Source organism: Halichoerus grypus, chromosome 10 (assembly GCF_964656455.1).
Source record: "Halichoerus grypus chromosome 10, mHalGry1.hap1.1, whole genome shotgun sequence".
Classification (NCBI taxonomy): domain Eukaryota; kingdom Metazoa; phylum Chordata; class Mammalia; order Carnivora; family Phocidae; genus Halichoerus; species Halichoerus grypus.
Genome location: NC_135721.1, coordinates 122,092,351 through 122,107,261, shown reverse-complemented (window position 1 = coordinate 122,107,261; position 14,911 = coordinate 122,092,351). Strand labels below are relative to the sequence as shown.

At 48.3% G+C, this 14,911-nt stretch overlaps 1 protein-coding gene across 17 annotated transcripts in view; it reads left to right on the top strand.

Annotated features, from left to right (window-relative positions):
* Nucleotides 1–14,911, top strand: part of PTPRT (protein tyrosine phosphatase receptor type T) — a 1,085,477-nt gene that overhangs the window by 348,878 nt on the left and 721,688 nt on the right. For all 17 annotated transcript variants that reach the window (XM_078057227.1, XM_078057222.1, XM_078057226.1 and 14 more), the window contains exon 3: nucleotides 12,667–12,938. In XM_078057227.1, coding sequence (XP_077913353.1) covers nucleotides 12,667–12,938 — 272 coding nt within the window. The remainder of the gene's footprint in view (nucleotides 1–12,666; nucleotides 12,939–14,911) is intronic.

The following is a 14,911-nucleotide window of genomic DNA, read 5'->3' as shown; positions in this document are numbered from 1 at the left end:
GCATCAGTTTTTCTTAGAAAGTTGTTAGAAGTGCAAATTCTTGGCCCCATCCCAAACCCACTGGGGGTGGGATCCAGCAATCTTTCAGTAAGCTTTCCAAGTGATTTCTGATGCATGCTGCAATCTGAGAACCACTGTTTCAGAGGAAATAGCACTGACCTTGGAGTCTGATGCACCTACATCTGACTCTTGGCCCTGACACCTGTTGGCTCTGTGACTTTGGGCAAGTCGCTGAGAACCTCTCTGTAAGTCAAGTTCTTTGTCTATAAAACAAGGATGGGAGGCTAGAGAGGTGGTCTATAAGGTGCTTGCTCTGTATCTATATTTTGGTATCATATCTCCATGGGTTAGAGACTGTCTATGTCTTCTTGGCTTTGAAATAGGCTATTTCATCTGTAGGGAACATTTGGCCACTCCTTCTCTTCCTGTCTGGCTCCCGAATAACGTAGGCCTCAGTGTAGAGTTTATTTGCTCCAGGAAGTTGTTTTTCTTTTTATACCTCCCACACCCTCCAAAATCAAAATTGGTTTAGATCTCTCTCCATGTCCACGCCCTTATCCCAGAACTCCCCACATCCTCCTCACAGCCTCTTACTTGTCTGTAATCGGCACCTGGGGCAAAGACTGTCGTGCCGACGGCTGTTTCTCTGGAAAGTGTCGGACACATCGTGGGTGTGTAAGTAATATCTGAGGTTAGAACCGATTTCATTCAGTTTGTAAACAGCTTGGTTCCAGTGGACTTTGTGAGGAAATCAGTGGAGGGGTTAACCATGGATCCAGATGGGGAAACTGAGGCATAGAGGTACAAGTGAGCTGACTTAGGGAGGCTGTGGCAGGGAGAACAAGTGGAAGAGGGAGGCCCCGGTGGCAGAGGATTTGAGGGGAGGGTGCTGTGGAGTTGGGGTGCAGACAACCCCCGTCTCTGTGGGACAGAGGGAGGGGCCCATCTGATAGCAGCATTTGAGAGGGTCATACCCTGACCCGGACAACCACGATGTGGTCTTCCAGTGGGGAGCAAACTAACGTGATGGCATCTAGCCAGCGTTCACGGTGAGAAGTCTATCCTGGGGTTACCAGTGCAGGCATTTTGCAGGGCTCCAAGGGCTCTTAACTTTTATTTATATATTTATGATGGACAGGGTTAAGGACCTCCTTGAGAAAGAGATGGACACTCTCTCCAGAAAAAAGGCACAAAACCACAGACCTTCCCCCACTGTTGACCTTGCCACTCAGTGGGTGCGTGATCAGGTTGCTGTCCGGGTCAGACCCCGTTGTTAGGAGGGGAGGTAGAAGTGTCAGGTGAGGGAAGGTAGGCTCGAATACTGCATGCTTCTCTGAGCCCTGGTATTTTAAAGCTTGGGAAATAATAGCAGTGACCCAATTTAGTAACGTGAAGGCAAGACAGCACTATTTTAACAGGCTTAGTCATCTCTTCGCTTTGCTTTTTTTTTTTTTTTTCCTTCCTCTCCACTTCCATTTGTGTCTTTTCCCATTGCAAATATACGAGGGTAATAATCCTGTATTTTCCATGGAGCATGGCAAACATGCTATATATAAGACACAGTTGAACATTCTGTGAGTGTAATTGGAGCATAAATGTAACTAATCAAAATATTATCATGCCAATGGATGTGTGAAGAGTTTGGAGATTTAAAAGAAATATATATTTTAGTTCCATGTCATTTCAATTTAAGAGATTTAGAGCTGCAGGAGCAAAGGACTCAGCCCAGTGAATGTCAGGAACAATTTGGGGTCTGACAACATTACAGGCAGCCCTGTTGTTCTCGTTACTCTTAATATGGCAGCAGCCTGACAACTGATTTCCTTTTTGTTCTTTCCTCTCCCTCTTTGCCCCTCTTGCTGTCTGCGCCCTGCTTCCCAGGGCACGGCTGGCTAACCCCGGGGAGCACGAGATCCCTCCTTGCCTCCGAACACAGCACCCCCGCTTGTGAGCAGGAGCCTGAGAGCTGAATGATGAGCAGGATTTCCTGCATTTGAATCTTGGCTCTGCTACTAGCTGTGTGGCTTTGGGAGAGTTACCTAATCTCTCTGTGCCCCAGTTTCTTCACTTGTATGAGAAGGATGACAGCAGCAGCTACTGACAGGGCTGGTATTAGAATTGAGTGCACTTAAGTAACACGTGAGAGTGTGTGTTTGCTGCTGCCGTTATTATTAATTAGCGGGCGTGACTGAGGGGAATGAGCTCTTGGGGGGACATAAAAATCACTGGGTTCTCCAGAAACAAGACCCAAGGAAAAGGGTCTTTCCTCTTTCACTCTCACTCTAGAAGGAACCTAGATGGAAAATCCAAGCCAGTCCTAGCTCCTTGCCCACCACTAACTAGTCCTGTGACTATGAAACTTGGGAACCATAGGCTTCGCTGGTGCCCCATCTCTGCTACAGGTGAGGACCTGGAGCAAGAATTCTTGCTCCCCTGCTCCCAGAGGCTCTGTGTGACTGGAACAGGTGCACAGGAGGGGGTGGGAGTCTGAAGGGGGAGTGCCATTATCTGCCCTTCAGTTCTGTCTTGACCTTGCCCAAAGAGTTGTGCTATTTCCCACATCAAAGAGCGACTAGAGCAAGCCTTATGTCTCACCCACCATTCATGTTGGGTGTAGCAGTTCTCAGCGGGTCCTGCTCAGGGTTCCATTGTCTTCCCGACAATAACATTGATTTTTCCTGCTGGGATGTTGAGCTACGCTGAGATGCTGGGGGAGGCGAGCTGTGAAGTTGTGAAGGGGGTGGGTAGCCCAGATCCTGGAGTGCCCCACAGGGTTGTATGTGGGCCTGTTCTCATCACAGGAGGGAGCATGGTAAGGTCTAGAAGGGGAATGTTGGCTGGAAGGCTTTTGTTTGTATTTGGGGAGTGAAGGGGATGAGAAATAATGAAGTGGTGGCACATGGCTTCGATTGTATTCTGCTTTGTCACCATCTTTATCCCATCCTCCCCTTTCTCCCTGCTCATTGTTCTTTTCCTCACCTGTATTTCTCCTTCTCTACCACCTCCCTCTGCCCCTCTTCCCTCATCTTCCCTGCTGTGTACTCCTCTGCTTTCTTCTTCTTTCCTTCCTTCTGCCTTCTCTCCCTCCCTTGCTACTCTTTCTCTCTCCCTCTTCCCCTCCACTTTTCATGGTTTTCTCAGGAATGGGGAAGGAGTGCAGGCAGCCCACGTGCCTGGTCTTTGGGAAGACACGCCCGTGGACAGACCCCCTTCCAGCAGCACCTTCAAACCCAATTGCCTGGGTTTAATTCTGTTCTTAAACTACATCATCCATACCTACATGGGTTATCAGATAGCTGTTTCTTGGAAAATTGCCTTAACAAATTTGCATATGAAATGCTTAAACCCCAACTTATTGGTCTCAATGATTACAGAAATAGTTATTACTTGTTCACACAAATTGACTGGCAAAATGTTCACAATGCTCAGTTCCTTTGAAACTTCAGGAGGTATTTTCCTTGTTTTAAATAGATATTATGTATCCATTAAGCCGTAATTAATGCCTCCCCCCTATTTTCTGGTGTATTAGAAAGGAAGCAAATTTCTTTCCTTTTTTTGACACATGATAATTACATTGCTTTCATTGATAATATGGATGATGTTGAGTGATATGTTTGTTATTCTGGCTATTTAAACTGTTGTGTTTACGAGTGCCTTTTACTGACGGTTAGTTTTCACGATACTGTTGGTAGAAATGTGCTGCTTTTCCACATGCATTTTCTTACTTTATAGTGCGTTGTGTCTTTGGATATTTTGGTGCTCCCCTGCTCTTTATATTGTGACCAGATAGCTAAACGTCAACATTCGGGACTTCTAAATGTAGCCTTGTCCAGAATAGATAGGATCAGCAGCGCGGGAATAAGTATTCTCTGGGCATTAGTGAAAGCCACCGACAGTAAGCGGCATTTAAGTAGTTTAGTGAAGGACCGTGGCGGGGCTGGGCTGTGTGGATTTCAGGTACAGCATCACCCGAGCAGAAACCCAGAAGCAGGGAAGTCTGCAGTGTGTATTAGTTTCCTATTGTTGCTATAACAAATCATCACAACTTAGTGGCTAAAAGTAACACAGATTTTTTATTGTATAGTTCAGGAGGTCAGAGAACCTAGATGGGTTGCACTGGGCAAAAATCAAGGTGTCTGTGGGTCTCTGTCCATTCCTGGAGGCCCTAGGATGACAATCTGTTTTCTTGCCTTTTCCGGGAAGTTCCTGGAGGCCCTCCTGGATTTCTTGGCTCATGGCTCCTCCCTTCATCTTCGATGCCAGCAGCATAGCATCTTCAAATCCCTCTCTGAGCCTGCCTCTTCTGTCTCTCTTGTACAGAATAATCCACCCCCATCTTAGGGTCCTCGGATTGGCAGCCTTACTCTCACCTGCAACTTTAATCCCCCTTTGCTATGTTAAGGTAACATTTTCACAGGTTCTGGAGGCCAGAACGTGGACATCTTTGGGAGGCTGTTACTCTGCTTACCGCGGAGTGGATGACAGCTGTGTAGGCAAACGACTCCCTCTTCCTCCGTGTTCCTGGCTTTAAAAGAGGGATAGCATGGTACCCCCTCACTGGGATGCTAAAAGATGCTTAGATCAGTGCCTGGCACATGCTAAGTTCTCCATAAACATGAGTAACATTCAACATCAATGGCACTGGGCACACAGACCTCTGCTGCTGGCCATTTCTTACTAACATTTACTGAGTCAAGTCCAGTTTTTCATTTAAGATTCACTGAAAACAGTCAAAGAAGTTGGACGTGTAAGCTTTCATTATCCCATTTTCTAGATGGGAACACTGAGGCCCAGTGAGTTTTATCACACAGTCTAAGAAAGCCACACAACTAAGAAATCATAGCAGCGTTCCTGAAAGCCACCCCTCCCGGCTGCAGGGCCAGCCCTCGCTCCGTGCCATCACAGCTGCCTTGGCTTGGCCCGGCATTTGGGTCCCTGCTGCCATCCACTCCCTTCACGTCGGGGCCGGCGCTGGAAGCTGGCGGGGCCCCCTGTCTGCAGGGACAGCTCGGAGCTCTCGGAGCTCCAGGCCCTCAGCTGCCAGTCGCCTGAGCACACTCATGTAATCTTAATGAACAATGTGCAAAGCCATTAAAAACACATTTAGGGCTTTCTTTTTACTGCCGACGTGAGGAAACGCAATCCTGAGGTGCTTGTGTGTAAACACAATAGCCACCATCTGCTATGGAGGAGCGTTTTGACTCCAAAAAGGGGATCTGTGTTGCAGACACATCAATAACGGGGCGCGTATCAAGGCATTATTATGCACGGAGGGGAAAAATGCAAAATTTATGGCCAGCCAGAGAGTACTTCCTGGTTTAACTCCACGATTTTCGGTGCTATGTATAATAACTATGAGGATACTAATGCTGTTTTATGTTCCTTATCATGTCAGTGGATTTTGGGGGGAAAAAAAGGAGAAGGGAAAAGAATATATTTATAGTCTTCCTCTTTCTTGTTTCTGACTGATCTTGGCCTAATGACTGGCTTATTTTTGATCTCCGGGAAACTGACAGCCCCGGGATGATATTAATTAAGCCAACCTGTTGATCAAAGAGGGTCCCACCGAACTGCTGGTAGATGAGGGTTCTCATGCCTTAACCATCTCTAAAATGGCAGGCCTGGGCTCCGGTCAGAGATACGGCTTCCTTCCTTTGCGGAGGAAGTGGCCAGACCTCTGTAAGGTGGATATGGTGGGGGCGGCTAGAGGTCCCACTCTCCGCAAAGACACTATGCTTGCATGGCTGAGTGTTCTGGCTTTCAGTGTCTGGGCCTTTGCACATGCTATTCCCTCTCTTGGAAATGCTCTCCCAAATTACCACCAGGCACACATCCATGAAAGGAATCCTGACGGGGAAAGAGGAGAGGCTCACCTAGACCTTGCCGTGGAGATTTAAGCTGTAAACCTTCTAGGATCTCTTCACATCCAGTGATCTACACTAACACGACTGAGGATATTCCTGGGGAAGGCGTGCTGGGAGAGAGAAAACTGAGCCGTGTGCGGTTAGGATATGAGAATATTCAGGTGTGTCCTGCAGACGGGAGGGCGCCTGTTGTAGGGGGTGACTGCAGGGCCACAGTGGAGGAGAAAAATCTGTCACAGAGGATGATGCCGAGTGGAATTCAGGGGGCAATGGTGCTGGGTGAGCCTGCACCCTGATGGAGGAGGGGAAAACAGACCAGGTAAGCTTGCAGGAGGAACTGTCTCTTGAACCTTATTGACTTGGGTTGTGTGTCCCCTGAGGGTGTACCTCAGCAGAGAGATGCCAGCAAGGACCTGCCCAAGCCCTGAGAAACCACAGCTGACAGCGCCGTTCGAGAGTTCTGTGCTGGAAGTGCAGTGAGGACAGGGGGATTGGCATCCTTAATTCAGTCGCCAGTGAGCACATGCCTTGCGGACTTTGAGCAGTACATGCGGAGGATTGCTAGGAGCTAGAGTTTGTGCAGGTGCATGCAGGGTGGAAAGCTAGCCAGATCCCACCATCGGGGCTCATCCTGCGTTCACTGGCTGGGGATGTTTCATGTGTTCGCATTCTTCCCACCCCGGCTCTGGGTAGCCCACGCCTGGAAGACACCCTGACCCACCTGGCCGAGTTCATCACCCTTCTCTCTGTGATGTAATCACCACTGTGCTATACTCCAGAGCTGTCCTTTCGGATGCATGAGGCTGGATCCTGTTCGGTCTACTGTGATTTTACCACCTCTGCCACTCAGAAACATCGTCCTCCACTGCTTCTACCCTCTCTGTAGTGGACTCTCTCAGTCTGGGCCCCCGAACCCTGGATCCTTGACTCACTGGCTTCTAGTTCAGAAGTTGGAGTCAGGTGCACTGGCTTGGTGGAACCCAAACGTGTGCCTGAATCTTAGCTGCAGAGCAGGCTGGGAAAGAGGGCGTCTGGCCTTTTCTGTTTCCGTAGGGGAAGGGAGGCTCTGCTTCAAAGTGGGAGAGTTTCCCAAACGCAGGGAGGGAGTTCGGAGATTGGGTGGCCAAACCGCAGGGACAGTTTTTTGGGTCTTCAATCTGATGAGCCTGGAACGGGTCACCACGTGGGGGTGCTGTCTGGGGAGCAGTGTGTGACCATGATGTTCACACTGGCCAGCAGCCCTGATGAGTTTGCACTGCTGAAGGGCGGACCTCCCCTACTTGTAGCCCCAAACCTTTTTCTTTTTTTGTCCAAATTGAGAGCCAAATGATAGGACCTCACCTTTTACTTTCACCTCATGCTACCCTTCTGAGACTTCAGTGATGAGAGGATCTGATGGTGCAAGGGGTCTTCTACACTCACATAAGAGTGCTCAGATTCCCCCAGGGTACCTGCCCCTTAGCGTCCACCAGCTGGCTCTGAATGGGCCTGCCATCCTTGTATCTCTGGTCCACTGACTTGGGAATCCATATGTGTTCCTGTTAATATGAATGGGACAGAATAATGGTCCTCCAAAGATGACCATGTCCTCGTCCCTGGAACCTCTGCATGTTACCTTATGGGGCAAAAGGGATTTGCAGATGTGATTCAGTTAAGGATATTGCAATAGAGAGATTATTCTGGATTCTCTGGGTGGACCCAGTGTGTAAGAGTCCTTCTAAAAGGGAAGCAGGAGGGTCAAAGTCAGAAACGGGAGAGGTGACAATGGAGCTTGAGGTTGGTGGAGTGAGGTCCTCTGGAGATGGAGGAAGGGGCCAGGAGCCAGGGCATGTAGGCAGCCTCTAAAGCTGGATAAGATGAGGAAACCGATTATCTTCTCAAGCCTCTAGAATGAAAGAAGCTCTACCAACACCTTCATTTTAGGCTTCTGATCTCCAGAACCATACAAGAATAAATCTGTGTCCTACTAAGCCCCTGAGTTTATGGTAATCACAGCAGCTATAGGTCATCAAACCAGGATCTAAATCTTGTGTCCCCTGAGCCTCTACCTGCTTGACTTTTGGGCCTCTGTGTGCCCTCAGAAGGCTCTCCCTAGTCATGAGTAATAAGATCAGTTGCCCTGGATGTTTCATGTCGGAAATGAGCCCTTTCTGGACTCGTCGGGGCAGTGCACTCCCGCAAGCCGTCGGAGAGTTCCAGCCCAGCTGCTACTGAGTCCTCTCCCCAGTGCTGCAGTACTCCTGCCCTCCTGCTGGGGGTGCCACCTGCTGATGCTGACTTTTCCCCATGTCCCCTTCTGTCACTTGGACTCCAGAGCAGCTCTGCTCATTCGTCCAGTTTTTCACCAAGACATTCCTGAGCACCTTTCTGGCCTGCGCCCTTCCCTCCTTTGCAGGTAGGTGCGCTGGGATTGGTGGGCTGGGCAGGCATCATTTTTTGTCCTTTATTATTATTTTTTTCAATGGTCTTGTCTATTTCTCTGAGCCGTGCACCAAAACACATCCCTTTCTGTCCAGTCTAAAGGCTGCAGCATGCATATCAAGTCACCCAGATAAGACATGAGGGGCCAGGATGGTCGTGGGGGGTGTTTGGTATTGTGACCTTGGCCCCTGGACCCAGCTCTGGCCCACCGAACACAGGTGATCTTAATGAAGATCCAAGATACTTCTTGCTTTTTTGAGAATTCATGCTCAGAGCGCATGGTTTTCCTTTTCTTCTTTCTTTCTGCTTCTGTTTACACTAGGACACTGCTCTTAGTGATGTCCCTATTTGGCGTGTCTTGCTGCTTTGCTTAGTAACTATCATTTTTTGTCTTAGCCCCTTAAATAAAGGGATTGGGAGGAAGTAAGGGCTCTACGGGGGTGCCAAAACAATAATGCTAGCTGCGGAAATACACTTCACAATTTCAGTGGCTTAATAACCCCATAACAGTTTATTCCTTGTTTACTTAAAGCCAAAATGAGTGTTACTATTGGGTGGGTGGCCTTTCCTCATGGTCATGGTCATTCAAGGAGCCAGGCTCCTTTTATTGTGTTCCATTTCTCTTGGAATCCTATGCTTTCAGCTGGCTGGTGGATGGGAAAGACAATGGAGCAATGATTCTCACACCTTAACGTGCATACAAATCACCTGAGGATCTTGAAAAAAAAAATGCAGATTTGGATTTAGTAGGCCTGGAGTGGGGTCTGAGATACTGCATGTCTTACCAACTCCCAGGTGATGCTCATGCTCCTGGTTCAAAGACAGTCCTTTGAGAGACAAGACAATGGGGGGTAGGAGTGAGGAGAGAGAGGTAGCTTTTATGAACCAAGCCTGGAAGTGGCTAGAACTTTCGGGCAAGAACCCAGTTGCATGACCCCACCACACCCCAGGGGGCTGGGGAATGTAATCCAGCGATGTGCCTGGAACAAAGAGGACAGGTCTCTTCATTCACCAGCAACTTCTCCAAATGGAGGGTCAAGCACTTTCACCAGCTCTGTCTTCAGGGAGATGGAGCATCCTCTTCAACAGTCATTGGGGCAGCAAGATAGAGAGTAGCCCTAAACTTACGTGAGTAGATATAGGTTATGTGGCTCTGCCTCCTCCATGAGCTTGCCTCACAACTAGAGCTGGGATGAAAAGAAGTAGGAGCCTGAGCTGGTGGGAGGGAAACCCTCCTGACTCTGCTGTGGATTCTATGCCGCCTGGTGTGGATTGCCAGGCGGACAGGAACTGAAATGTCCATGGGGGCACCATGGGCTTCTGAGTGGAGAGAGCCAGGCGCTGCTCGCTTCTCAGGCTGCCTTCTCTACCCGTAGTTGTACCACACCTCTGTGGCAGGGCCAGTCACCCAAGATTCGTGGGGCTTGTGGGACATCACTCACCTGTTCCTGGGAAACCTTCTGGAACCCCGTGGGATGTAGACCAACAGATAGAGGCATGGATGCTAGCTCAGTCTTCTTTCTGTACTCCATTTCCCCCATGCAGTGTTTCCTTCCTCGCTGCCTCATGGGGGAGGTTGTGATAATTACAGATAATATATCTGACAAGGGACGTCTCTCCACTTACCCTGTGTTACTGCCAGGCCATAAGAAAGGAGACTTGACTCTCTTGAAACACGGAGGGGTGGGGGGCGGGGAGCCGCTTTCAGTGGCTTTTATCCTAGGAGGTGGAGAGTTTTCTGATGGGTGGGATGGCGAAAGTCTGGGAGCCTAGGTTCCTGTTTCTCTTAGTCCCCTTGCTTCTTGTTGGCTCGTTTGGGGATGGGCCTACCCAGTGGTCCTGTGTGGTCATCCCTGGAGGATAGCCCTGGCCCTAGGGACCTGCGTGGAGTCAGAGGGAAGGAGTCCATGACCATATAGCTGCTGTGTGTGCTGGTGCAGAGAAGAGAAAGCAGGAAGCCTAATTTGGCCTGAAGTCCAAGATACTTTCTCTAATCCAGTTTTGTGAATGATGAAGTAGAGGGTTTTGAATTTTCTCTCTCTCTCATGTATCTATATTTTTTAAGATTTTATTTATTTATTATTTTGAGAGAGAGAGAGGGTGGGGGAGACTGGGAGAGAGACTCTGAAGCAGATTACACACTGAGCACGGAGCCCGACTCAGGACTTGATCCCACAACTGAGACATCATGACCTGAGCCGAGATCAGGAGCCGGACGCTTAACTGACTGAGCCACCCAGGTGCCCCACTCCTGTGTCTATCTTTAAATTCATTCAGAACCCAGGGAAGATGGGCTATGGATGTCTGGTACCCTCTAGAACCCCAACGAGCAACAGATTGCCCAACACTTACTAGGTGGCAGCTTTAGTCTTCTGGGTATTAGGGTGAATAAATGAGGCTACTTTCTGAAGTGACTCATCTCGACTGAGGATAAGCAGTCTTAAGGTTTCATTCCAAATGGAAGATTTTAGTGGTTAAAATAAGATTTCTAGGCAATAGTTTTTTTCTAGGTGGGAATATTCATGCCAGGATCCCCTGAGTTTATCTACTGTGTTTTATGATGCAGTTTATTTCCTAGCATCAGAGGGCTTTACGTCACAGAGTTCAGCCCTCACAGTTGATTGTGGAATTTCCTTAGACGTCTCTTCCATTGTCCAGGCTCTGTTTAGCCATCTGTCGCGGCAGGGAACTAACTCACTGTGTCTCCAGGCCATTGTTAGAAGGCTCCTTGAATGGAAATATGCCTCCCGTGGTTTCTTTCCCAGCTCTGCCTCTCAGGCACCTTTATCAATTAGCAATTGCCACAGTGATGCTGCCCAGCAAATGGAGAGGGAACTCAGTGGCAAACAGCAGTGAGCATTTATTCTCCTACTTGTGGGTCTGAGCATTGACTGTGGACTGGCAGATTGGAGCTGGGCTTGTTGACCGCATGGCTGTGCTCCGAGCTGCATGGTGGGGATGGCTTGGTTCTTTCGTACTGGCTGAGCTCCGTTCTCCACCACGCACATCTCTTCTTGATCCTAAGCTGAAAGGGGCAGCAGCTCCCTGGGGCACATTCTCCTCATGAAAGGTGGTGGGAGTGCAAGGGGACAAGCCCAGCTAGGCATGCATATTTCAAGCCTCTGCTTGATTTGTTCTGTTGACGTCCTGTTGACCAAAGCAGTCCAAATTCAAGGGTTGGGGACATGCCCTCTGCCTCTTCTGGGAGGCCCAGGACATGGATCCAGAGAGGGTTGAAGAACTAGAAATAACCATTTAATCTGTCAAAGCAACTCCAAAGAGGCTCCCTTCCTTTCTGTGGGCAGGCAACCTGCTTAATGCTTGAAAAACAGTAGTCACGTTCACTGTACAGCAATAGCGTAAACGCTGAGTTGGAGAGAATCTGGCTTTCCTCCATCCCTTCCTGGCTGAGTGGCCCAGGGCAAGTCATTCAGTCTTTAAATACAATGAAAATCCTCTACCTCCCAGGGTCATTCTGAAGATTAAGTTGAAGAGTATATTAAAAAGACACCTAGCATCACACTGGTACTCCTTAAGTGCTTAGTAAGTATTACCCTCCATTCCAGGCCAAACATCTTCTAGTTGGTTCTCACATTTCCTCAATCTTCCTTGCTTATTTGGATACATTCTACTTCTTATATGTCCTCCTGTGATATATAGAGTCCTTCCCTGTGCTGACTGCAATATTAACGGATAGTTTGCATTTACTCCTTGGCCTGAATGCAAGGGTCTTTGTGGAATGTGTTGGAATGACAGGTCCTGTATTGTAGAGGTTCTGCTTCCATTGAGATAGCCCGAGCTTGCATGAGGTTGTATGTCACATTTCACCCTTGGAGGTTGCAGTTAGCTGTATTCCTGGGGTTTTGTTCTATGTTTCTTTAGGACCTGCCGGATAGAATGCTTCTTCTGTAAATGTTTATAGACTGTCTACTTTGTAGAAATATTAGTATATGTTACTGCCTCTTAATTCTTATTTTTTTAAAGATTTTACTTAGGAAAAAAAAAAAAACCATGAGTGGGGGAGGGGCAAGGTAGAGAGAGAATCCCAAGCAGACTCCGTGCTGAGCATGGAGCCTGATGCGGGGCTCGATTCCAGGACCTCGTATAGATGATGACCTGAGCTGAAATCAAGAGTTGAACGCTTAACCAACTAAGCCGCCCAGGCGCCCCCATATCTTACTTTTTAAACTGCCTTGTGGAACAGGTTTTAAAATGCCCAGTTACAGAAGAGAGAGAGGGAATGTGGCTTCCTCAGGATTAATCAGGCCCTCCTAGAGTGCCCTGATTTCCGGCCCCCACGTTGACGGGTATGACTGATTATCAGAAGGATTTTCTTTCTCTTTCTTTGTCTCTACTTCCCGTCCCCTTTGTGGGTCTCCAGGATCCTTCATGATGGTGAACAGCTCTGGGAGGGCCTCTGGCCAGAAGGCCCACCTTCTCCTGCCGACCCTAAAGGAGAATGACACCCACTGTATCGATTTCCATTACTACTTCTCCAGCCGCGACAGGTCCAGCCCGGGAGCCTTGAATGTCTACGTGAAGGTGAACGGCGGTCCCCAGGGGAACCCTGTCTGGAACGTGTCTGGGGTCGTCACCGAGGGCTGGGTGAAAGCAGAGCTTGCTATCAGCACCTTCTGGCCACATTTCTACCAGGTATGGTGTTCTTTGGTTTGATTTTTTTAAAAAGTGATCCTAAATCTATATACCTCTTGCCCTACCTAGAGTTTGTTAGTCAAGAAAGACCTTCATTTACTCACTCACTGTGCACCTCGTGTTTACTGAGCCTCTCCTGGCCAGGCCCGCAGGCACAGAGGTGGTCCAGCATGGCCCCTGCTTCCCTGGAGATCATGCTCAGGGAGGCTCAGGAAGAGGAGACCCGTGATACACAAGCAGTTACTGTACAGTGGGACACAGCTAGCTCTCCAGAATGCTGGGGGAACAGAGGCATCGAAGCCTTTTATAAATTAATTGCTTACAATCGCCTGATGAGCAATGTACTACTATTATTCCTATTTTACGGATGAAAAATGTGAGGTTCTGAGAGCTGGGATAACTAGTCAAAAGATCACCCCCCCCAACCCCCCATCCCCCGGGGAAGAGGGTATTTGGGGAAAAGCAATTAGGAAGGCTTCCAGGCAGAAGTGGCAGCTAGGCTAAGTCTTAAAGGATGAATTAGTAATTATTGAAAAAGCAAGGAAAAGGCATTTGATTTGTCAGGTATGGTGCGTGCCGGGGGCTGGAGGAGCAAGCGAGAGAGTTTTTGCAGAGTTTGGAAATTCTCACTTGTTTAAGGGTGGGTCACAAAGGAGATATGCAGTGGCTCAGCTTGCAGAAGTGAGTAGGTCATGGCTGGCTTTGAATGCCAGGCCAAGGAGATGAAGTGTGATCCCTCGTCTAGAGCAGTGCTCCTCAAGCTGGGGCTGTGAAAGACCAGTTTTTTCCTTTCAACTCATTGTGGACCAGTCCTTTCATGACTATAGTAAAAATGTCTCAGCAATGCCACATTGTTGCAATAGCTTCTGAACTCGTCTCCCACTTCCCCCGCTGCCTTCTCTCCCTGTGGGCTGAGAACACACAGGGCACAGGCTGCTGGCGGTCTGAAGAGCAGAGTGCACCACCTGTGGGGGGCACAGCTGTGGCCTGCTTGGCCTGGGACTCTTGAAAGCTTTTCTTTTTTTAAAACCACTTTTTGTATTTAAGTACAGGTCATAGAATTTACCCATTTAAGTGTGCAATCCAGTGATTTTTAGTAAATCTACGAAGTTATGCAATCATCACCATCAACCAGTTTTAGAACATTTTCATCACCCCAATAAATCATTTCTGCCTGTTGTTGAAAGGTTTTAAGTAAGAAGGTGACATAGTCAGATGTGCATTTTAGAGACCTTTCTCTAGAGTCTGCTCTGAGCTTTGTGGTGAGAAAATGGACCTGAGGCTGACAAGGTTAGTGGCTGGGAACTTCTCAGACATCCTTCAGGTCAACGTCTATGGACTGTGTTCAACAGATGGACTGTGCAGGTAGCCATAGATATTATGTAAATGAGTGTAAGCATGCAGCTGTGTTCCAATAAAACTTGATGTATAGAAACAAGTGGTGGGCCAGATTTCACCTCTGGGCCATAGTTTGCTGAACTTTGATGTAAGTAGTAAAGCTGAGGTCTAGAGATGGATACTGAAGTCCAAGATCATATAGCAAATCATTGGAAAAGCTGGGACAAGAACCTGGATGCCTAATCCCAAGACTCCTCCCCCACCCCTCCACCCTGTATAACTGAGTATAAAGTAAGTGTGTCTATAAGTCCATGGATACCCCCAGTGAAGCCATAGGGCTCCAATTAGAAAATCCCTATCTAGGGCCTGATGCAAATGGATTATAGGATAGGGCCACAGGTGCAAGTGTAATGAGGAGGAAAAGTGATCCAGGGCAGGGACTGTTGGCCTTGCTCTTTGTTGGGATATGGAGGGGAAAGAGGACATTTCTTGGGCACCCCCTTTGTCCCAGCTCTGTGGTAAGCATATTGCCTCTCATTTACCTGTAACTCCTTGTGTTGGAGAGCAACATGTCTTGTGTTCTAGAGTAGGGCATATTATTGGTAAACTGAGGTTCCCATAATCCTTCCTAGGTC